General features: G+C 38.8%; 2 protein-coding genes across 2 annotated transcripts; both read left to right on the top strand.

The window, feature by feature from the left end:
• The first annotated feature begins 1,291 nt into the window (after nt 1-1,291).
• On the top strand, nt 1,292-7,352 carry LOC139980352 (uncharacterized). The gene is made up of 2 exons (XM_071991970.1): nt 1,292-1,499; nt 4,354-7,352. Exon 2 carries the CDS (start codon nt 4,362-4,364, stop codon nt 5,769-5,771), a length of 1,410 nt encoding a protein of 469 aa, XP_071848071.1. The 5' UTR covers nt 1,292-1,499; nt 4,354-4,361; the 3' UTR covers nt 5,772-7,352.
• A 4,634-nt stretch (nt 7,353-11,986) lies between these two features.
• On the top strand, nt 11,987-24,412 carry LOC139980357 (uncharacterized). Its single transcript, XM_071991975.1, has 2 exons — nt 11,987-12,408; nt 21,505-24,412. The coding sequence occupies exon 2, from the start codon at nt 21,513-21,515 to the stop codon at nt 22,545-22,547; it is 1,035 nt and encodes a 344-aa protein (XP_071848076.1). The 5' UTR covers nt 11,987-12,408; nt 21,505-21,512; the 3' UTR covers nt 22,548-24,412.
• The last annotated feature ends 1,168 nt before the right edge of the window (nt 24,413-25,580 follow it).

Here is a 25,580-nt window from a genome sequence, read left to right as displayed (position 1 = left end):
TGTAAACTTAATTTTGTATTTTCACCTGGCCTTAGATGCAATTTAATTGGTGATACAAATGAGATTTTTTCTCATTTGGAAATGAAAAAGGGGTTTACTGACTTGCGAAGCGGGGGGGGGGGGCGGAATGATACTTCCGCCCCTCCACATTTTTCACAGCCTCCCGGATCCTACGCCCTTGGTCGTCCAGATTATAGAACCACAGAGAAAACTTGGCAATTACTGTAAGAGTGGCTAACTTAGTGGCTGATTAATGGCAGCTTCAATAATAAGTGGGAACTACCGGTATTACAAGACGACGTACGTTCTATGGACAATTAAACTGAGTTTTGGATGAACGAGGACGCAAACCTCACGACTATACCCACTGAGGAATTGACAGTGGTGTGGAAAATATTTCTAAAAAACTCGCCGAGAACTTAGAGTCAGGTATTGGAAAAAAACTAAACAAAATCCGCACTGAGTTTAAAAAGCCATCGACAGACTCACCATGGAAATTGAGAGCCTGAAGTCAAAGAACACTTATCTGCACATGAGCTGGAATAGCCCATGGGCGGAGACGGGGTGGGGGGGGGGGACATGTCCCCCCAATATTTTAGGTGGGGGTATAGTATCTAATATCCCCCAATATTTGGTGGCATAGTTTTTTTAAGCATATGTTTTGTATTTTTTATGATATCGCTAGTAATTTCAAAATAGAAAATGCTTAGATGCAACTAACAAGGCCTGGGAAGTACCATTTCCAGCGATCTGGGAGGCATTTTCAGCCAAAATTTTCTTTTGCGCTTCTCGCCAACGTATGGTGGCGCTACGCTTAGAAAGTCTGGGTACAAGCTTTGCCCTCCCTTAGTAAACTCCTCGCTACGCCCCTGCACAACACAAAATTCTTCTATATTTCAAAGCGAAACACAGTGTCCTTAGATATACAGAATTTGATCTCCCTTATATATATTAAGCGAACTATGTGGTGATGACAATGCCGAGATCTTCAAGTTAGCTGACTGAAATGTATTTATGGCAATAAAATATTTAACGCAAAGTTTAGGGGTAAACAAATTAATCATACTTCAGGCTTGGGTGGGGTTTTAGGGGTAGACTCTTCTTCCCCTTGACGGATGATTTTGTGTCGAAAAGGGAGCCTAAAATGGTTATATCCTTTCCACCAGTTTACCTGTATGCATTTCCGTAGTACGAATGATGCCAGTGTTATGACTTGTGTACTTGTTTTATGAGGTGCTGTGAACAACGACCATCTAAGCAGACGTGCCAGTGAAGAAAGTATAGCTATTCATGCATAATACAGATATCTGACTAGAGTTTAAAGGTCGGTGATTTTTCTTTGCCTGGAATTACCCTATTATTGCGAAACATTTTAGTGATTTAGAATCGCCAGTTGTTGTATTTATAGCAAGTGGAAAATTTATAAGCAACTCCTACTTAGAAAGATCAATTAGAAGCTATTCAACATCAGCGAGACCAAGACCTCACAAAGAGATAAGGTTAGTTTTAAACATTTTGATTTGTGTTTTTTTTTCCCGATGCATGTATGTGTTTTATGATTACTACAATTTCTGTTGTAAGAATGGTATAACGGATCCTTGAAGTGGATCCCTTTTCTCAATATAATTATTCCGAAACAACCTTGTTCACTGCATTGATGTTGAACGATGTGCTTTCGCCTTCTCGGCGGTCACTTGATAGAGGATAGAATACACACATTACTTACGCAGGTTATGTCCGATAATTTACCACTTAATGGTCAATAAGCAGTAAAATATTCATTCAGGAATCATGCATGCATGTACCTCTTGTGTATACGCTGACTTGTTAAAGTTGTTGGGTTTGACGAATGTAATGGAAAGCACGAGAAAGTCTATGAAGGTATATGGAAAGTCTATGTAAGTGACAGAGAGATATACTAGACGGAAAAAGGCAAACGATTGTTTGATTTCAAACTGCGAAACTTGACACTCCCGTGTGGCCCGCCCTCTTACACATGTCACTTGGTATAGCCAACCAAACACTGACCAGTAAACCCTTAATTTAGATTCTGACGTACTTATATATAGGTGATAGCTGTAAAAAAACCTCTCTCATTCACTTTGTTAGCCACAGTGACGTAACCAGCGGGGGTGTGGTGAGGGGACGAATCCCCATCCCCGTTTACCCCCCCCCCCCCCACGAAATGACATTGGCGGGCAAAAAAGTATTGTACCAAAATTCCCAAATGCATTGAAAGGCTCAGTTTAACCAGAGCGCGGCTGGTGCTAATCCGTAATTAACGGGAATACTCAAATTAATACCAGTTAATTGCGTCTCAAGTTAACTATTACCCTATTATGTTCCCCTACGAGATAACCTGCTGCCATGCTTGTTATATCATGAGTATGTTTATAATTAATACCCTCGTTATATCAACCGTCCAAAGTTAATCCAACATTGTTACTTGGAAACTACACGATGATATATTTCGTATTTTCAACATTGCATTTGTGAATTCGCACAGCCTGATCAGTCGTTAAAATAGGCCTAACAGAAAAATTGTTTCCAACGAATTTACATACTTAAGCCGATTAACGTAGTAAAACCGAAGGACTATGGCTTTTGACAGACAATCTTATAGAAGTTGCATGAATGAGGCCTAAGTCGATGAAGCTGAGCTTCATATACAAATTTATGTAAATCATAATTATAGTAAATCATAGGTAATGAGATATAGCTTAAACCTTACTGTTGAAAGAAAAATCCACACCAAACTGAGGAACTTCAGACAAAACCATTGAAAGGGCGAAAACAGAACCCAATTGTCAAAATCCCATCGCTATAGCATTTTACGTTTATAAGTTTATTCATATTCTAAATTTGAGTGACAGTAGACAAATTTTACTGACAACGTGAATCATAAATACACAGGCTTTAGCAGAAAAAGTGTGATCGATATATGCATGTACTGTAAACAGTATGAGAACAGAGCACACAGGGTTTTCAGCTAAGAGTAAAGTGACTTTCTCCAAGCGCGTAGCCAGGGGGCGGTTACTCCCCACCCTTAAACAATGAGAGAAGAGAGAGAATAAAGAGAAGAGGTGGAGAGAGGGAGAGAATTTGGACAACAATGTAGAGATCTCACACAAAATTTCACAAAAGAGTCGAAACTGGAATATCTCTTTCCATTGAAGGCTAAAAGTAGACATAGCGGCATACCTAAGCTTTTGTCCCCACACTTTTGAAAAGATATCTACCACGGTAACCTACATAAAGTCACCATATCAGAAATGAATTCAAACTACCAAATTGTAGGCTACGTATAGAGGCAGACATCGAACAGAAATGTTTTTGGTCTTTATTCACTCGATTTGGTGGTAAATTCTCTCAATTTTACCAGTTGTGTTACATATAAACTGGCCACCCTGCTGCAGATTGCACCGTGGCACTACCATATTGTTGATTTTGTGTAACTGGCTACGGTGCCACGGTTTGAACTACCTAGGCCACCCTTCTTGTAGCTTCTATTATGAGTTGTTTATTACCAACTAGAATAATTTCTAACCAACGAATCAATATTAGGCTAATCCTATCCATTCATTTGAACTTTTTAATATAATTTCACATGGCTAAAGTCTCGGACGATTGGTAAAACAAATTGAAAGCTCTGAAGATATCGTCTAGACCCCATGCAGATAGCGCAAAGCAGATCAATACATTTGATCCGACCCGAACCCTCCCCCCCCCCCCCCCCACGATGAAATCCTGGCTACCCGCTTGACTTTCTGTACACTATCTCAAGTTCATATAATTTAAGTAGGACTATCACGATTTAGCAGATGGAACTCAGGAAGTGTTCAATTTGGATAAATAAACATTCATGACAGTACCGTTACCATGGTTTCAAATGTTTGGGAATGGAACATACTGCCATTGCCTAAAATGACCGAACTGGTCGTGCGAGAAGCTTCCCTCCACTCAACTCTCAAAATTGAAATGACATGAACTATCTCTATGATACAATTTATAGTACATACCATACATCAAAGCAAAGATGCGTAGCAATTGGCAGTGCAGACCATTGAACAACCGGGCACTTCAGGAGCTCCGAAAAACACTATTGGAAAACGTCGTCAGAAATGCTGGATGAACAATGATTTTACCCAGCTCTGTTTACAATTTTTTGTCACATGAGTCATTCTATTATTTCAGTAAATTATCGTTTATAAATGTTCATAAAAGAAAACAAAAAGGGAAAATATTAAAGAATACTATAGAATGTTGTCCACAGCTAAGCTCATACATTCTTCAATCAAAAATTGTACGCCAGTGTTTTTTAAATGTATTGTTATTCACATTGTTCTTCTATAGCTTCTACAATGGCCGGTTGTCATTCTATACCCGATTGGTGGAAAAAAGTCCCTTGTCATTTCAATTGGAATCTTGATCAGAATATTCTCATAGACTTTAAGGGTATAACAAACAACCTCGATAGTAAACTGGAAACCAGAAATGAGATAGAATGGACGGAGACAGCCTGTGATATGCTGCTATTCAGAGGTTATCTAGAGGTTTCTAACTTTGAAGGGGTGCAAAGTAACTCTCAGAAAGCCGAAGAATTCTTCGTGGAAGCGGAGAGAGAAGCCATGAAAGTTGCAGATGACGATGAACGTCAGGCTTACATCATCATTGTAAATGCAAACAGGTTGTGGGTTCTGGAAACTATCCACGAGGGAAATCAGAACGAGGACAGACGATTAAGACTTCTCGCAGAATTAGAACAAAGCTGGAGCAGACATCGAGATGAGCTCTCTCAAACGAGACTTCAAGCCTTCATAGACGCTACTGCTGCTTTCGCTTTAACAAGACTTGGACCGAATAAATACGAGGAAGCCGAACGAAGATACCAGCGAGCGCTAAAGACCATCAAGATTAAATCTTCATGGTATCAGTCTCTTGGTGCAGTTATTGGTCGACAGGCTCGTCTTGGGTCGAATAACTTCAGTGAACCGTATGATGGCATCCATGATGAGATTCAGTGCTATGAGAAAGCGATTGAATTGGAACCAACAAACAAGTCGGCACAATGTGACCTAGCAAAGGTTTTGCTGAGAATCCCAGATCGAGTCGATGAGGGCAAAGATATCATGGCCAACCTTGACGCAAATACATGTGAACTTATCATAAAGAAAGGTCGTTTTTATCGTGGTTTGCTTGATTATGAAAGAGCCATTGATGTTTTACGTAAAGGCGAAGAGCTTCAGCATCCCCGATCCGAGTTGTTTCTACAGTTATCGATTGTGTACCGATATTTAGCAGCCGATGCCAGAGACTGGAATGATAAGAACGAATATAAAAGATTGGAAATGAAATATATTGATAAATGTCTTGAACTAGAACCTTCTCATTTTCAATGTAAACTAAGCAAAGCGATTGCGTTTGGTAAGGCGCGACGTAATGAGGAAGCACAGGCAATGTTCAACAGTATCATTGAGGAGTACAAAGGCACTCCGCATAAGTTGATCGAAGCTCAATATCGACGTGCTTGTAGCTTGTTAATTGTTAATAGAAAACAAATAAATGACAAAGTGGCAAAGGCATTTGAAGATATCATAGAGACAGCACTGGTAATAACGAAAAATGTAGATATATCTGCTTGTGGTCAAACTGCTGAATTTGCAAGGAAGGCCAAAGAAAATTTACAACAATATTATGAAACACTAGACGATGGCGATATCATGGCACAGAACCTTCGTAGCAGGGTAGCAGAGATTGGATTGAATGATTAGGTATCTATTGAGTGGGCTAAACACTTGGAGAATATTTATAACTATACCGAATGTTCTATACTGAGATCAGACAATATCATTGACTTTTATAATAAATATTTAGTGATAAATGAGGCAGCGAGAAGATCGTTGCACCTCTGATGCCCACTTTTCTGGCTATTCCAAACCCACCCACCGCTATCCCTTCTCGTATGTTTGGTCGAATGCGGAAAAGTAATCGGAATGCGGAAAAGTGTTCGGTTAAAAGTTTTTTCAATGGAATAAGAAATTAATCTTCTTCCTCAATTGTCGTACGGTGATTTTTTGATAAATTTATGATTGTTGTTGTTTGGTAACTTAGATAATTGCTACTCGTAGGCTGGGTCGCAATCCGGAATGCAGAAAAGTGATCGGTTAACAATTTCCAAATGATATCAGAAATAATCTTCCTCATCATTTGTCGAACGGTGATTTTTTGGTATATTTATGACTGTTCTTGTTTAGTAACGTCCAATCAATGTGCAATCTTTCTTCCATTCTCGAGGACCACATGTTGTCGTCATAATGAAATGAAGCGTTCCATTTTGCAACTGTTTTGGATTGCTGCTAAAATTTGAAATATAATTATTGTAATCAACTTTGGACACTTTTTTTCATTACTTTGTAAGGAGTCCCAGGCACTTTCGGCAGCAGTGGAAGTGTCCAAATGATGGGTTTCGGTTCGGAAAGCAAAACTCCAAAATGTTTAAATTCGTTTTATTCACCGGATACTAGGGCCGAATAGACTCTTATTTCTTATGACCTTAATTGATGTCCCTTTGTGTACTTTTTGCAAAAGAGTTGAGGAGACGTTATTTCATTTATTTTGGCAATGAAATATTGTTTCTTCATTTCCTTTTGACGGTGAAGAACGTTTTCTGAACCGTCCATTTATTTTCTCGAATAGGACATTTTTAAAAGACTTCCTTTCAAAGCATCCTTTTAATTTTTAATTTTTTAACGCAATGTATTATACTTTCCATTGTAAGCAAACTAATGTGATTCCAACTAATGATGAGTTGTTTTATAAACTTTCTTTCTTTCTTTAATATTGTAGTCGATTGGACTTAATCTATTGTACAGGTCACAGTATCGTTTATTTCATTCCCTTTTTCAAAGTGATAGAGCTATGTTAACCTTACCCCAAGAGTCACAATCAAGTCCAATTACAGGTTAAGGCTAAAGTGTACATGCGCGTGAAAGGATAGACCCTCAGAAAGTTGTCGTTTGTTACTTTTATTAGGGCACGCTAGGCAAAAGTAGAGAAACTTATCTGATGGCAGTGAAAGCTGCCCTGAGCTAATGTAGGTCGTACTTGATCGTGCTGGGATTTGTGCTATACCAGCAATGTGTAAGATAACAACCAGAATTTGTACAATTGTAGTATATTGAACAAAATGACTTTAAGCCTTAGTCAACCTTTTTCTACCGTTCCTAGAAATGGTTCGTCTCGAGTCATACGGGCACATGTTTCTTTGTTCCTACATTAAATTACTTTCTATAAAAGTTGTTCACTTGCTCTTGTACAATACGTTTCAATAAAAAAAACCCTGCTTTCTTGAATTCTTGAGTTCTCTCATACTTTGTATCTTTATCCACGTTTATATAAACTGTATGTTCCACACCAGTGCTACAGAGTGCTCGAAACGAGTTGAGGAGTCACAAGATGGTGAGCATTTGGAGCTGAAACTCCTAGTTGGGAAAAAATCTGGGATGGATTCAAACAGATCTGTCCTTAGGAGGCAGTGGTAGGCTTGAAGTTTCCATGCTAGTCTATCCTGGGGATATGAGCCTTCCTATTATTGGTTATAACGTGATTGTCAATCTGTGACATAGAGATGAGGTCAAGGCAAATGTTAACACGTTACTTGGGGCAATGCCGGGAAATATGTAGGGTGACATAGAGGCAATTGTCCGCCAGATTGAGGACAAGTCAGAGCAGAACTTAAGTCCCCAAACAAATATGTAGTCATACCAGGAGGGAAGTATGTGGAAGTAGAGTTCCCATTAGAATATGGTAAGAAATGTAAGTACGCAAATTAATATGTATTTGTACCAAACTGTGCTAGTGATAATACGCAAGGTCTGGAAATACAAAGAATTAAGAAATCTCCTAGGTTTTCTTGGCTACTATCGAAGCTATATGTGTATTTTTCTTCGGGAAAAGCAAGTCCGTTATTCAAGTTATTACGGAGTTGAACGAAGAAGAAAGGAAACACTAAGAGTGCTGGAAAGAAGAAAAACAACGACCTTCCAAATACAGACCAGAAAATACTTTGGACAGATGAGCATCGCTTCATACTTTGCAACTAGATTGATCGACTGACTGTCCAACCAGTGATTGCGTTCCCAGACATTTCCCTGCCGTACGTCCTCCATACCGAAGCCTCATTGGCGGGTCTTGGAGCAGTCTTGTACCAAGAGCAGGAGGAAAAATGAGAGTGATTACGTTTGCGTCTCGTACCCTGACGCCAGCATAAAACACCCAGACAACAAATTCAAGTATTTCTGACCTTAACATGGGCCGTTACGGTTTGGTTCCCCGATTATCTCCTGTATGCTAGCCACAGATAACAATCCGTTAACGTATGTTATTTCCAAAGCTCAGCTAAACGCTTCATAAAGAGGTGAGTAGCCGAACTCGCAAACTTCAGAGAGCTACCGAAAGGAGTGTATTTGGAAAGTGCCAGAAAATGCCTTGAGGACTATTTCAAACCGGGTGGAAGCAAACTCCCAATGAGCAGTAGTATATGCAGAGTCCATAACTGCTGATGTTAACAATCTGGAGATTACAACAACATCGATTATAACACCGTTGTTGGCTAGCATCATTTTGGACGAAATAGAAAGCTTTTCAGGCTAACGTTCAACTGGGGGAGGGGGGGGGGTACATTACACAGGTCGGGGACACAAAGCAACGTAAAAATAAAGAAGAGGTAACTCCTCAAGCCCGAGCACTTTTGAATGGGTGGGGAGAATTGAAAATGTCCACTGAGGGTCTCCTCAGGAGGACGATAAAGTGATTAGTGTTGAAACATTCGCATGATGAAATGTGCCACAAGAGTGTTGAACGCACTCTTGATTTGGTACGAAAAAGATTTTATTGGCCTAATATGGCAAGATTTCGAGTACTATGTGACAATAAGGGCTCCATTAATGCCGATCATCACTACTGAGCCGTTCAAACTAATCTGAACCGGAAAAACCTCAATATGCTGCTGACCTTGCGCGAGCAAGAGCGACTCATTTGGACGGAGTCATTACCAAAGTTTGTCCATGCCTACATTTGTGCGAAGAATGTAGCGACGTGATACGCACCATTTTATCTTTTGTATGGTAGAACACCTCGACTTCCAGTGGACATCTCTTTTGGTCTGGGATATGATACCAAGGAATATCATGACAGTGAATCTTTGCAGAAAGATGAAAAACCAAATGAAAGAAGCATACAAGATTGCGTTTGAAAGTGTAAAGAGGCAATTCAACGAAGCGAAACATAGACACTCAAAAAATGTTCACAGTACGGTCCTCCATTCGGAGACAGGATACTTGTGAAAAAAAAACTCGTTTTGAGGTTCCTGGAAACTCCGGCCAAATTGGGAGGAAAAAGTATACTGTTGTAAGACAATTGTTTATGAGATTGCGCCATATGACAACAACTTAGGACGTGCCCGAGTTCTGCACAGGAAGTTGTTGTCACCATGCGATGCAATTCTACCTGATGACGATAACCCACAACAGCCAACGAAGGCTAAAACTCGGAAGGAGCTGCATGCCGGGGAAGACTTTAGGTCAAGGATCCAATGGGAAACTGACAGTTTAAGTAGCGATGACGATTGGTTTGACTATGGACATAGTACAAAAACACACGTACGAAATAATAATGATCAAAGAGGGGATCAAATTGTCCAGAGGGACCTGGAGACTTGGAAGAAACTGCAACGTTAAACGATACTCAGTATTTGATCAGCATGAACCATATAGTGAGGTTAGTAATCTCAATATGACTTGGTCTCATGCGGAAATAGAGACTGGTAACTCAATATGAGACTTGGTCTTATGCAGGGGTGAGGCAGGGAGTACGTGCAATAGGGACTGGTATCTCGATGAGAGACATGGATCCATGCAGTGGTAAGGGGGGGGAGGGGTGCAGGGAGTCGGTGAAATAGAGGCTGGTATCTCTATATGAGACATGGATCCACGCAGTGGTGGGGGGGGGGGCAGGGAGTACGTGAAATAGGGACTGGTATCCCAATGAAAAACATAGATCCATGCAGTGATGAGGAGGGACAGGGAGTAGGTGATCCCTCAGAATCACTGAAGACCAGACATCATCGACTTAGACAAACCAGGAATAAAGTGACATATGACCAGTTGGGTGACCATACATGGATTCCACAACCAGCGGTTAATGAGTTATAAACATTTCATACCAGTTCATATCCAAAATTTCCATATTTCTATGATATAGCTCAGTCTGCACAATAAGTATTATTATATTCCATATTTTTTGTTGGTTCTTCAGGATTAGAGGAACAGTTTATATTGATTATGTTTGCCAAACATTTGCTTTCCTACATGAAAATGCTCATAAAGCCGAGGTGGTTTAGCATGAGACCCCAGAAAGGTGTACTCGGCATGAATGAATGAAATGAATATTTCAGTATCGTTGTCAGTGACAAAGGAAAATCACTTTTTATTACATGTCGAGGATGAAATCTCTCGAGGAGGGGGTGAGCGTAACGGGTTGAAATAAGGACCCCACCAAAATGTCATATGTAATGCGAGTTTTGAAACACCCATGCAGAGACTGTTGCATTATTGCCATTGTTTAAGGTTACATCAAGTTGTTCTTATTCTCTCTTCTCTAACTCCTCTGTGGCGGCGGATTAGTTTAGTGACCCGGCGTAACATCAGTAAACCGTGCAATTCATGCAGTGTTTGAAGCTCATCTATTTTCACAAGCTGGAAACTCCCGATGTCGAAATTCAGTGTCATATGAAACTTACATATTGATGCTGACTATGAACATGAGGAAGCCCTACAACAATCTTTAGTGTAGGTCTACATACATAATAAGTAATTTAATATTTACCATATAGAGATATTTGGCTGTCCAGTATGTAACATGTATGTAGGCAAACGGTGCAATTCTTGCACTGTTTGAAGCTCTTCTATTTTCACAAAGCTGGAAACTCACGTTGTCGAAATTCAGTTGAACGATTGACCTAGGTTGCTGTCAGCTCACAATGTGAATGTCTTGTTGTGAATGCCATACCTATAAAATCTATGCATGAGTCAGTGACATATGAAACTTACGCATATATGCTGACTTTGAACATGGCGAAGGCCTACAACATATTTTAACGTAGGTCTACATACATATTAACTCATTTTAGTATATATCCTACAGAGATATTTTGGCTGTCTTGTATGTAACATGTATGTTGGCCTATTACTACGGAGATCCTCTGTTCAGGCCAAACTGGCTGGGTTGAACTTTAATCATAGTTTTATGGAGTAATATACATTAACAGACAGTAACAACATGCATGACCTTTAACTTCATATCCAGAACATGTTCAATAGTCTAGTGAAAATGATTCCTGTTGTTTGATATTACATATTTTTTTTTGCTCTTGATTGATCGCTAGGGGCAGGGAGGGTGGGGGCGTTGGGGTGTTTTAGAAGGCTGATATGTGTGGTATATCTGCTGACGACTAAAATAACCACAACTATAGTCTTTCAGTAATATGTGAAATGTCCTTTTATAATATTTAAGACTGTCTCCACTTGTTATAGAAACTAAAATAGAAAAAAAATATCGAATTTCTATGCAGTAGTGTTGCTAAATCAATTGGTCTTAATTCAGGCCAATATATTTCACAGACGGAGGGCCTAAAATCACAATAAAACATTATATTGTTGTTGTCACTGTAGCTATATGTCCTGATACGAAAGAGACTTCACGTTCTCCATTTTACTTGTTCTCACTTTGTTTCCCTGACAACACCAAGTTCTTCTATATTTTAAAGAGACACATTGTGTCTTTAGCTATATACAATCTTATCTCCCTGATATATTAAACGAACTATGTGGTGATGACAATGCCGAGATCTTAAAGTTAGCGGACTGAAATGTAATCATGGCAATACAATCTTTAATGCAAAGTTTAGGGGAAGGGAGAAGCAAATAAATCATACTTCCGGCTTGGGGAGTGGTTTTAGGGGTAGACTCCTCTTCCCTTTGAGATGTTTTTTTGTGTCGAAAAGGGATCTTCAAATGGTGATATCTTTTCCATCAGTTTACCTGTATGCATTTCTGTAGTACGAATGATACCAGTGTTATGACTTGTGTACTTGTTTTATGAGGTGCTGTGAACGACGACCATCTAAGCAGACGTGACAGTGAAAGCAGTGTAGATATTCATGTATAATCATACAGATATCTGAGCAGAGTTTAAAGGTCGTTTTTTTTTTCTTTGCCTGGAATAACCCTATTATTGCGAAACATTTTAGTGATTTGGAATCGCCAGACAATTTATAAGCAACTCCTACTTAGAAAGATCAATTAGAAGCTATTCAACATCGGCGAGACCAAGACCTTACAAAGAGATAAGGTTAGTTTAAACATTTTGATTTTTTTTTATGATGTATGTGTTTTATGATTACTACAATTTCCGCTGTAAGAATGGTATAACGGATCCTTGAAGTGGATCCCGTTTCTCATTATGATTATACCGAAACAACCTCGTTCGCTGCATTGATCTTGAACGATGCGCTTTCGCCCTCACGGCGGTCACTTGACAGAGGACAGAATACACACTTGTCCATCGATCACGGACATTAAATGGCTCCATTACCGTATGCCTTCTTAACGCACAGTCAAGATCTTATGTTTTCATAATAGAGAAAAAAAAACGCAACTTTTTCTCCAATCATTGAAACGTAACGTTTCACGTAAGGCATTGCTGATTGAGAGAAGTGGTGTAGTTCTACACATAAATGTAAGAACAATATGCATGTGTGTGTGATTGATGTCGTTGCAGTTTAAATCCGATAATATGCAACTTAATGGTCAATAAGCAGTACAATATTTCATTCACGAAGCATGCATGCATGTACCTGTTGTGTATACGATGACTTGTCAAAGTAGTTGTTGAGTTTGACGAAATTAATGGAAAGCACGAGAAAGTCTATGAAGGTATATGGAAAGTCTACGTAAGTCACAGAATGATATACTAGACGGTAAAAGACAAACGATTGTTCGATTTCAAACTGCGAAACCTGACACTCCCTCTTTCACATGTCCCATGTATACAGCGACGTAGCAAGGAATTTGAAGGGGGGGGTGCACTTTTTGCGATTGATATAAGGGAGGTGTCTAAGGGGAGGAGGTGTCCCCCTCCCCTTTGAGATATTTTTGAACAATTCGTCCCGTTCTGGCGTAGTGACGAATGTTCAAAATGTGAGTTTTGAGAAAACGCGCTCTAAAGATTTTCACATTTTGACTTTAGTATAGCGTAATTAAAAAAATGATCTTTTGTACCGAAAGTTGTCAATATTTTAAATATAACAAATAGAAGTTTCGTCCTGTCACAGACTTGTATTCGTCACTTTTGTGTGTAGTAGCCATAGGGTACACCGTGAATGTTCACTTTCACATGGGGAGAGGAAGGGGGTGGTAGGTGGAATGACCTTACGATAGAAGAAAATAATCGAAGGGGTGGTACATTGGTCGTATTGATTTTAAAAAGAACGTCCACGGTTTACTTTAATGTATAAAATAGACAGGAATGGGTTATACGCAGGTATCAACATACGTGTTTTAGTATGTTTTTCTTGAGTGGCATGGATGGAGTCGGATATTACGAGGGGAGTTGGTATAAAGGGCAAGGAGAGCCGGCTGTTGAATGGGGTGGTATATTGGTCTTAGTGTTAAAAAGAACGCCCTCGTTTTGTTGCAATGTGTAAAATAGACAAGGAATTTGTATGGGTTATGGGCGGGGGTAAGTGTTTTAGTATGTTTTTCTTGGGTGACATGGAGGGTTTCGGATAGAGGGATGTTGAGGTAGGGAGGGCAAGGAGAGCCGGCTGCTGAAAGGGTGATATATTGGTCCTATTTATTTTAAAAGAACCCCCACCATTTTCTACAATGTATAAAATAGACAACTTGGTATATGATGAAATGTGAACACATGCAGTTGCAAAAATAATAGTTCCAGTGGCGTAATCTGTTAAGTCGGAACTCTTATAAAGCACACAGACTACGGAAAATTGTGTGCAATTCTTCATTTTCCAGTCAGTGTGTTACGTGAAATGCCTCTGGCAATAGTTTCTAAGTATCCTTCAAACGCTTTGGGAAGATTTCCCACTATACTATCCCCTTAAACGGAATGTGAACTTTCCTTACGCTCACAGGCACATTCATAATATCCAACCCAACAACTGTGCCATTGTTCAAGTGTTTCCAAGTTGTACTATAGTATGTTGTTCCTTCTTTTTTATTTCCTTCCAGTATACATATAAAATATTTCTTACGCTCACAGGTACATTCATAATATCCAACCCAACCACGTGTGAATCCTCAGATTTAAAGAAGGAAACAACTGTGCCATTGTTCAAGTCTTCCCAAGTTGTACTGTATTAGTTGTTCCTTCTTTTTTTCCTTCCAGTATACATATAAAATTTATAGACAGGAGTCATATAATACCTCAACAAGAAGAATAACTCATATAAAAGTTGTTTTCTTAAGATGATAGGATACCAAACAGTCCAAGAATAACTAATATAAAAGGGGAGAAAATGTCAAGATGATAGGATATCATATAAAATACATCTACACATACAAAAGTTAATACATAAAACGATATAACAAACAGACTACAACAAACATTCTAAGTGCTCGAATGGAATGTATACATAAAGCAGCACGGTATATAAATGAGTTTCTGTAAACTTGCGTTCGGTATTTTGTGGGGATTTCTTAGATTTCTGCTCGATTTGTGCAGGAGACTTTGTAGTACAGTTGTATACAAAGGGTGATTCTGATCACTGTTAATCTTATTAGTCATTATTGTAAACTCAGGTCTTGCAGCAGCATTTACTTTTTCTAAAAGTATACTGTAATCTAAATTAAATATAGCTGATGTGTATTTAAGAAACTTCATTCTCCTTTCTTTGCTTTTTTTTGCAATATAAAATGGTACCAGACATATATCACATGTGCCAGGTTGAATAATTGTATTGAAAACATTTTCCTTAGCATTTTGGCTAAAGAAAGACACAACGTAAGCCACACCAGATACTATATAATCATAAGCGTAGGAGTCCAATTTGATTTGGGGGGGGGGGGCTGTAACGACTCAACACGTTAATATGCATATCATATAGGCATGCATTGGTTATTACATCGCATGCCAATAAAATACAATCATTTCCGTGTTATTATCCTTCCATATTGGTTATAATTATTAGGGAAGTCGTTACAATAATAATGATAAAAATAATATCAGTTTAACCATTGAAAAACACATTGCAAATTATTTTTCCTTCAGTAGGTGCCCGAAAAATTCTCAGCATATTGCCCAAATTTTAACAATTTTTTGGATGGGGGCGGCTGCAGCCCCCCAGCCCCCCCCCGCCTCCTACGCCTATATGTATATAATATACTTTTTTAATACCTTGATGCTTTGCAAGAAAAGGTCAAACTGTCGTCGCTGTTTACTCCCAGTACTTAGTTTTGGAGGTTCTAGCCACATCAGATCCCTCAATAACACGTTGCGACGTTGATAGAATGAGACCTTCATGTTTTATGGTTTATTTTCAAAAACGAATTTCCTTTATTTGGGGGGGGGGGTTACGCAATAAATTCTTGCGGTCACATGTTGGAACTATGTCATTTACAGAACACTGAAAATTTCATTGGTCAGTTTCAACAGAGCTCTTAGGAATTGTGCATGATACAGCAGTATCATCGGCATATTTTGTAACAGAAATGTGTGAGTTTGACCCAATTTCATCAGTATATATATATAGTAAATAATATAGCATATAATGGACCCCCACCCCCCCCCCAAGGCACACCAACCTTTATTTCCAATATTTCCGATAACCCTTTATCCAACCTTACTTGTCTGGGCCATCCTTGAAGAAATTGTGTCAGCCAATAAATAAGCCATGTTTCTTTGATAAATCGTAAAACATCCTTCATTAATTGATTTGGCAAGACAGTATTAAACGCACTTGAAAAGTCATTAAAGACCCTTTGTTATAATTATTTCCTTACAATCTTAATAAGACACAATATCATGGATTAATAAAACGTTTGATATGGATATGGATATGGATTATTCGAGTGGCTTGCAACTTCTGTTCTGGAACAGCAAGTGCCTTCTCCTTTCTTATGTCAAGCAACCTTTATGGGTTAATAATCCCAATGTACGGAAACCAGGGCTGAGGGTGTATCAGTTTGGTGATGTTCATTTGGTTTGTATGTCCATGTTCTGACTTGGTTGATTTTCCAAAAGGTATGGTATAACTTCCCCTATTATCCTGAACTTCTTAACCTGTGGAAGAAAACATCCAAGGTTCTGTCAATTTAAAGGTTGCTATACAGATTTTCTAGTAATTCGGTCTAAACGCCCCCCTCCTCGTCCTTTGTAGCAAAGTAACTACTTAAGTATAAACTATGCTAGTACCTTCCAAAGTTTCATGTAAAAGTATGTGACCTTCAACTATGTAACTAGGTATTACTTAGCCAGATATAGGTAGTTTTAAGTTAGGCTAGAGTAATGCTGCTGTGATGAGCAAAGCCGCCAACAGCTAAGAGAAACCGTACTTCTTTAGGGAGATGTTACATTTTTAACATTTATTTATATATGAAATTGAAGACTGGAGGAGCTGGCGTTTGCATGTTTTAATTTGTCGTAAAACTGGTATTTTTTATTGAACTGTTTACATTCACATTGAAAAGGAGACAGGACACCAAATGATTACATTATATCGCCCCCCCCCCTCCCATCATCCCAAGTGGCACTATGACATTACACATGGGCAAAAAATAGCTCCATGCCACGACTTTTAAAAACCAATTTACTCCCGTACCGTGCAGGAGAATGGACTTAGGTATTTTAGGGATAAGTTCATCACAAGGATCTTGGTGATATAAGTTCATTATGATGGTTTGGGATTCCTTCACTTTAATCCTTAGGTATGGTTAGACTAACTCTAAGAATGGCTTAAATTAATTAACCTTGGTCTAGGTATTGTATTCTTCGCGGTCACAATCAAAATTTGAGTGATTTATTCATCATTTTTATACGAGTTACACCCATTGTCATCAATGTCCGTCAGTGTCTTACACCACCTGTTTCCCCATTTACACACAGCTCTAATTAAATGTACCGACACTGTTACACCATTTCAGTCGAGATAAATGGCGTTACTCCAGTCTACTGTCTATAGCTACTCGCGCAACAGATACAAGCATAGAATGTACTGCAATCATAACACTAGGCTACTAATCAGGTATATTATTGTTGACCTACTAGCCATTCTGTTTTCACGAGTTATGCTATCGTGTATGAAATGCTGCATTAATCAGTTAAAAGACGAGGTGGAAATCATAAAGATATTACCTTCCCATAATCCTGGGTGTTTTCAAATGGCAGTTAACTTGGTTCTCAAGTCAGTATGACATGGTTGTTATGTGCGGCTTGTTCCAAAGGGTAATATTCGTCGTTATGCAAATATGCATGGACCTTAGACAAATTGTGTTACTGAGTGGTTGTAATGATGACTAAAGTATTCGTCAGTATGTAAAAACGAGAGTGGGTCTTAGGTGGACATTCGTCAAAATGAGTCAGAAAAAATGAAAAAAAAAAACAGTTTTAAAACTTCAAACTCGGCTCAACCGATTCTTCACCCTCGAAATAGGTATAAGTACAATATTTAACTCAATTTCGCCAAAGTGCACATTCGCCATACGCGAAAACGGGGACGAATTGAAGGTCCTGAGATGCGATCTGGTGCAATGATTGCCAGTTTCATCATTATCATATGATATCATATTATCAGCAGATTTTGTTTCCTGTTTGAATTCTTGTACATGTTCTTTTACATAATATATCAGAAAGACAAACATAGTGCTCTTTTACAACATTTCTAGTAGGATGATTCTTGTTTATTGTCCAATGTCTGGACTTAAATACATTTGACGAACTTAACTGATGGACAATATAAACTTTCATAATTTTTAAGACAGATATTTTTTAAACAAATATCGTTATCGCAGTGTATTAGCAGTGTAATCATTATTTATAGGAAGTGCATATCACGTGCTATTGCTAGCTTAGCTTCATAACATGCTGTTCGTGCAACAACTTAGGACGAATCATAGAAAGGATGAGAACGAACGTTGTCGTCGTCGCTGTGCATACGCGGTTCGTGACATTCCATCGAGTGGGTTAGGTAGGCAATATGTATTTTATTACGCATTGGCTACAGTAACTGTAGACTTATAATAGGTTATAGGCTAAAATTAGCTAATTGCATCTGCCAAACTAAGTTAGTAGTTCAGTCAGTAGGCCTGAATGTCACTACGATTATAATCGAGTTAACGGAGCTGACGAGTGTTCAAGATCAAAAGAGCACTGATAAAATACCATGCTAAAAATAACAGATTTTAAACATTTTTTTCGACACTGAAAGGGGGGAGCAGTCGCCCCCCTGCTCCCCTGGCTTCGTCCCTACATGTATAGCCAACCAAACACTGAGCAGTAAACCCTGAAGTTAGATTCTGACGTACATATATATACAGTAGGTGATAGTTGTAAACAACTCTCTCATTCACTTTGCTACCCGCAGTGACGTAACCAGCGCGGAGGTGGGGTGGGCTGAAGGGACGGATCCCCCTCCCCGATTACCCCCCCCCCCCAAATGACGTTGGCGGCAAAAAGTATTGTACCAACATTACCAAATGCATTTAAAGGCTCAGTTTAACCAGTTCGCGGCTGATGTTAATCCGTAATTGACTGGAATTCTCAAACTAATACCAGTTTATTGCGTTTCAAGTTAACTATTACCCTATTATTTTGCTTTCTGTATACGAGATAACCTGCTGCCATGCTTGTTATATCATGAGTATGTTTATAATTAATACCCTCGTTATATCAACCGTCCAAAGTTAATCCGATATTGATACTTGGAAACTGCACGATGATATATTTCGAAATTTCAACATCGCAAGTGTGAATTCCTGATCAGTCGTTAGAATAGGCCTAACCGAAATATTGTTTCCAATGACTTTACATAATTAAGCCGATTAACGTAGTAAAACCGAAGGACTATGGCTTTGGACAGACAATCTTATAGTAGTGGCATGAAGGAAGCCTAAGTCGATAAAACTGAGCTTCATATAAAAATTTATGTAAATCATAATTACAGTAAATCATAGGTAATGGGATAGCTTAAACCTTACTGTTGAAAGAAAAATCCACACCAAACTGAGAACCTTCAGAGAAAACCATTGAAAGGGCGAAAACGGAACCCAATTGTCAAAATCCCATCGCTATAGCATTTTACGTTTTTAAGTTTATTCAAATTCTAAATTTGAGTGACAGTTGACAAATTTTACTGACAACGTGAATCATAAATACACAGGCTTTAGCAGAAAAAGTGTGATCGATATATGCATGAACTGTAAACAGTATGAGAACAGAGCACACAGGGTTTTCAGCTAAGAGTAAAGTGACTTTCTCCAAGCGCGTAGCCAGGGGGCGGTTACTCCCCACCCTTAAACAATGAGAGAAGAGAGAGAATAAAGAGAAGAGGTGGAGAGAGGGAGAGAATTTGGAGAACAATGCAGAGATCTCACACAAAATTTCACAAAAGAGTGGAAACTGGAATATCTCTTTCCCACTGAAGGCTAAAAATAGATTTCGTAGACATAGCGTAGACACCCGAACCGAATTGTACTGTTGCTTATAATAGCGTTTTCGACTTGAATATAATGCGCATTTATATGCATCTGTGTTATAACATGATAACACGTGTTATGCTAGAGGCACATTTTATTGCGGCCTGTGTTAAAAAAATAATCACGTAAACAAGATGTATGTGATGATAACGACTGTCCATTGGAGTCTACACAGACCTAGTTTCAATGGTTACCTTCGTACACAGTACAGCGTTTACCGATAGAAACGAGCTGGAAAACAAAATCGTGTTGCTAGCTCATTTATTACTATGTATGTATCGTATGTAACTTGAATGTATTGTATATTTAACATATCTAGTTCTCGCATGCTCCCAAAACATAACACGTGTTAGTGTGTTTTAACACCCTGGCATATAAATGCATAATATGCTACACGTTAAGAACAAATATAAGCTCACACCTTTTCGGCTTGGGTGCATATCTAAGCTTTATTTGTCCCCACACTTTTGAAAAGATATATACGCCGGTAACCTTCATATAGTCACCCTATCAAAAATGAATTCAAACTACCAATTGTAGACTACGTATAGAGGCAGACATCGAGCAGAAATGTCTTTGGTCTTTATTTACTCGATTTGGTCGGTAAATTCTCTCAATTTGACCAGTTGTGTTACATATAAACTGGCCACCCTGCTGCAGGTTGCACCGTGGCACTATCGTATTGTTGATTTCGTGTTACTGGCTACTAGCTAGGCCACCCTACTTGTAGCTTCTATTATGAGTTGTTTATTACCAACTTGAATAATTTCAAACCAACGAATCAATATTAGGCTAATCATATGCATTAATTGAACTTTATCATATAATTTCACTTGGCTAAAGTCTCGGACGATTGGTGAAACAAATTGAAAGCTCTGAAGATATCGTCTAGACCCCAGGCAGATATCGCAAAGCAGGTTAATACATTTGATCCGGCCCGAATCCCCCCCCCCCCTCCAAGAAATCCTGGCTACCCGCTTGCCTTTCTGTACACTATATCAAGTTCATAATTTTAGTAGGACTATACAGTCAACGATTTGGCGGATAGAACTCAGGAAGTGTTCAATTTGGGTAAAAACATCCATGACAGTACCGTTACCATGGTTTCAAATGTTTGGGAATGGAACATACCGCCATTGCCTAAAATGACCGAACTGGTCGTGCGAGAAGCTTCTCTCCACTCAAATCTCAGCCATCCCACCCCCACCCCCTCCGGCACCAGGATGAAAAGGTCATGTCAACATAATTCACGTTCTGTTAAAGAAAGATCATTCTCATTCAAATGTTGCATTCGTGTGCTACAACGTGAATCATATCAAAGCTAACATTTAATAGAAACAACCACATGAAAATTCAAATGACATGAACTATCTCTATGATACAATTTATAGTACACCCGACTTCAAAGCAAATATGCGTAGCAATTGACAGTGCAGACCATTGAACAACCGGGCACTTCAGGCCCCCCGAGAAAACTATGGGAAAACGTCGTCAGACATTGCTGGATTACGAATGATTTTACCCAGCTCTGTTTACAATTTTTTGTCACATAAGTCATTCCATTATTTCAGTAAATTATCTTTTATAAATGATCATAAATGAAAACAAAAAGGGAAAATATAAAAGAATACTATAGAATGTTGTCCACAGCTAAGCTCATACATTCTTCAATCCAAAATTGTTTACATATACGCCAGTGTTCTTTAAATGTATTGTTATTCACATTGTTCTTCTATAGCTTCTAAAATGGCCGGTTGTCATTCTATACCCGATTGGTGGAAAAAAGTCCCTTGCCATTTCAATTGGAAACTTGATCAGAATATTCTCATAGACTTTAAGGGTATAACAAACAACCTCGATAGTAAACTGGAAACCAGAAATGAGATAGAATGGACGGAGACAGCCTGTGATATGCTGCTATTCAGAGGTTATCTAGAGGTCTCTCATATTGAAGGGGTGCAAAGAAACTCTCGGAAAGCAGAAGAATTCTTCGTGGAAGCGGAGAAAGAAGCCATGAAAGTTGCAGATGACGATGAACGTCAGGCTTACATCATCATTGTAAATGCAAACAGGTTGTGGGTTCTGGAAACTATCCACGAGGGAAATCAGAACGAGGACAGACGATTAAGACTTCTCGCAGAATTACAAGAAAGCTGGAGCAGACATCGAGATGAGCTCTCTCAAACGAGACTTCAAGCCTTCATAGACGCCACTGCTGCTTTCGCTTTAACAAGACTTGGACCGAATAAATACAAGGAAGCCGAACGAAGATATCAGCGAGCACTGAAAACCATCAAGACTAAATCTTCGTGGTATCAGTCTCTTGGTGCAGTTATTGGTCGACAGGCTCGTCTTGGGTGGAATAACGTCAGTGAACCGTATGATGGCATCCATGATGAGATTCAGTGCTACGAGAAAGCGATTGAATTGGAACCAACAAACAAGTCGGCACAATGTGACCTAGCAAAGGTTTTGCTGAGAATCCCAGATCGAGTCGATGAGGGCAAAGATATCATGGCCAACCTTGACGCAAATACATGTGAACTTATCATAAAGAAAGGTCGTTTTTATCGTCGTTTGCGTGATAATGAAAGAGCCCTTGATGTTTTACGTAGAGGAGAAGAGCTTCAGCATCCCCGATCCGAGTTGTTTCTACAGATATCGATTGTGTACCGATATTTAGCACTTGATGCCCGAGACAGCAATGATAAGGACGAATATAGAAGATTGGAAATGAAATATATTGATAAATGTCTTGAACTAGAACCTTCCTTTTTTTAGGTAAACTAAGCAAAGCGATTGCGTTGGGTAAGGCGCGACGTAATGAGGAGGCACAGGCAATGTTCAACGGTATGATTGAGGAGTACAAAGGCTCTCCGTATTATTTGATCGAAGTTCAATTTCGACGTGCTTATAGCTTGTTTATTGTTAATAGATATCAAGTAAATGAAAATATCGCAAAGGCATATGAAGATGTGATAGAGACAGCACTTGAAATAACGAAAAATGTAGATATTTCTGCTTATTGTCAAACTGCTGAATTTGCCAGGCAGGCCAAAAAATATTTACAACAATATTATGAAATACTAGACGATGGCGGTATCATGGCACAGAACCTTCGTAGCAGGGCAGCAGAGATTGGATTGAATGATTAGTTATCGATCGAGTGGGCTAAACACTTGGAGAATATTTATAACTATACCGAATGTTCTATACTGAGAACAGACAATGCCACTGACTTTTTTAATAAATATTTAGTGATAAATGAGGCAGCGAGAAGATCGTTGCATCTCTGGTGCCCATTTTTCTGGTTATTCCAACCCCACCCACCGCTGTCCCTTCTCGTATGTTGGGTCGAATGCGGAAAAGTGATCGGAATGCGGAAAAGTGTTTGGTTAAAAGTTTTTTTCAATGGAATTAGAAATTAATCTTCTTCCTCAATTGTCGCACGGTGATCTTTTGATAAATTTATGATTGTTGTTGTTTGGTAACTAAGATAATTGCTACGCGTAGGGTGGGTCGCAATGCGGAATGCAGAAAAGTAATCGGTTAACAATTTCCCAATGGAATCAGAAATGATCTTCCTCCTCAATTGTCGAATGGTGTTTTTTTTGTGGTACATTTATGATTGTTCTTGTTTAGTAACTTAGATAACTGCTTGTCGTAAGTTGGGTCGCAATCCGGAATGCGGAAAGTGATCGGTTAACAATTTCCCAATGGAATCAGAAATAATCTTCCTCCTCAATTGTCGAACGGTGATTTTTGATGCTTTTATGATTGTTCTTGTTTAGTAACGTCCAGTCAATGTGCAATCTTTCTTCCAATCTCGAGGACCCCACTTTGTCGTTAAAATGAAATGAAGTGTTCAATTTTGAAATGTTTTGGATTGCTACTAAAATTTGAAATATAATTATTGTAATCAAATTTAGACACTTTTCTCATTAGTTTGTAAGGAGTCACAGGCACTTTCGGCAACACTGGAAGTGTCCAAATGATGGTATTCGGTTCAGAAAGCAAAACTCCAATATGTTTAATTTATGTTTTATTCACCGATTACTAGGGGCGAATAGACTCTTATTTCTTATGACCTTAATTGAGACCTCTTTATGTACTTTTTGCAAAAGAGTTGATGAGACGTTATTTCATTTATTTTGGCAATGAAATATTTATATCTTCATTTATTTTAGATCCATTCATTTTCTAGAATAGGACATTTTTAAAAGACTTATAAAGCATCCTTTTCAACTTTTTAATTTTTTTAACGCGAAGTATTTTATTTTGCATTGTAAGCAAACTAATTTGATTCCAACTAACGAAGAGTTCTTGTATAAACTTAATTTCTTTCTCAGGGCAGCTTTCACTGCCATCAAGTTTTTCTACTTTTGCCTAGCGTGCCCTAATAAAAGTAAGAAACGACAAACTTTCTGAGGGTCTATCCTTTCACGCGCATGAACACTTTTGCCTTAACCTGTTATTGGACTTGATTGTGACTCTTGGGGTAATGATAACAGTCTGAGAGCCGTTTCGGAAAGAAAGAATGCCATAACTTCCTCTATCACTTTGGAAAAGGGAATGAAATGGACGTTACTGTGACCTGTACAATAGATTAAGTCCACGCGACTACAACATTAAAGAAAGAAAGAAAGCTAATGTAGGTCGTATTTGATCGTGCGGGGATTTGAGCTATACCAACAATGTTGAAGTATATTGAACAGCATGACTTTAAGCCTTAGTCAACCGTGTTCTACCGTTCCTAGAAACGGTTCATATCGAGTCATACGTGCACATCTTTCTTTGCTCTTACATTAAATTTCTTTCTATAAAAGTTGTTTACTTGCTCTTGTACAATACGTTTCAATAAAAAAAAACCTGCTTTTCTTGAATTCTTGAGTTCTCTCATATTTTGTATCTTTATCCACCTTTATATATACTGTATGTTCCACACCAGTGCAACAGAGTGCTCGTGGGATATGGGATCTGAGAATTGGGTGGCGGAGTACCTACCCAATGTGAAATGAGCTCAGGAGTCACTAGATGGTGAGCATTTGGAGCTGAAAACTGCTATTGGGAAAAATATGGGATGGATTCAAACAGATCTCTTCTTAGGAGGCAGTGGTGGGCTTGAAGTTTCCATGCTAGTCTATCCTGGGTAGATGGGCATTCCTATTATTGGTTATAACGTGATCTCTATCTGTGACATAGAGATGAGGACAGGGCAAATGTTAACACGTTACTTGGGGCTATGCCGGGAAATATGTAGGGTGACACAGAGGCTATTGTCCGTCAGATTGAGGACAAGTCAGAGCAAGGCTTAGGTCCCCAAACAAATATGTAGTCATACCAGGAGGGAAGTATGTGGAAGTAGAGTTCCAATTAGTATATGGTACTTATATGTACTTCCCAGCAAAAAATGTACCCTAATTTTACCGCGGTAAACTATGGTAAATGTGTGGTAAATGGGGTAAATGTGTGGTAAAATTGTGGTAAAATAAACTGCGGTACATTTACCGCAGTTTTACCATGGTATTACCGCGGTAAAAGTAGGGTAAAAGTGCGGTACATTTACTGCGGTAAATTTACCACAGTTTTACCATGGTATTACCGCGGTAAAAGTGCGGTACATTTACTACGGTAAATTTACCACAGTTTTACCATGGTATTACCGCGGTAAAAGTGTGGTACATTTACTACGGTAAATTTACCACAGTTTTACCATGGTATTACCGCGGTAAAAGTAGGGTAAAAGTGTGGTACATTTACTACGGTAAATTTACCGCAGTTTTACCATGGTAGTCTACCGCGGTAAAAGTAGGG

The sequence above is a fragment of the Apostichopus japonicus genome, chromosome 14 (assembly GCF_037975245.1).
Source record: "Apostichopus japonicus isolate 1M-3 chromosome 14, ASM3797524v1, whole genome shotgun sequence".
Lineage (NCBI taxonomy): Eukaryota > Metazoa > Echinodermata > Holothuroidea > Aspidochirotida > Stichopodidae > Apostichopus > Apostichopus japonicus.
This window is presented reverse-complemented; position numbering and strand designations above follow the sequence as displayed.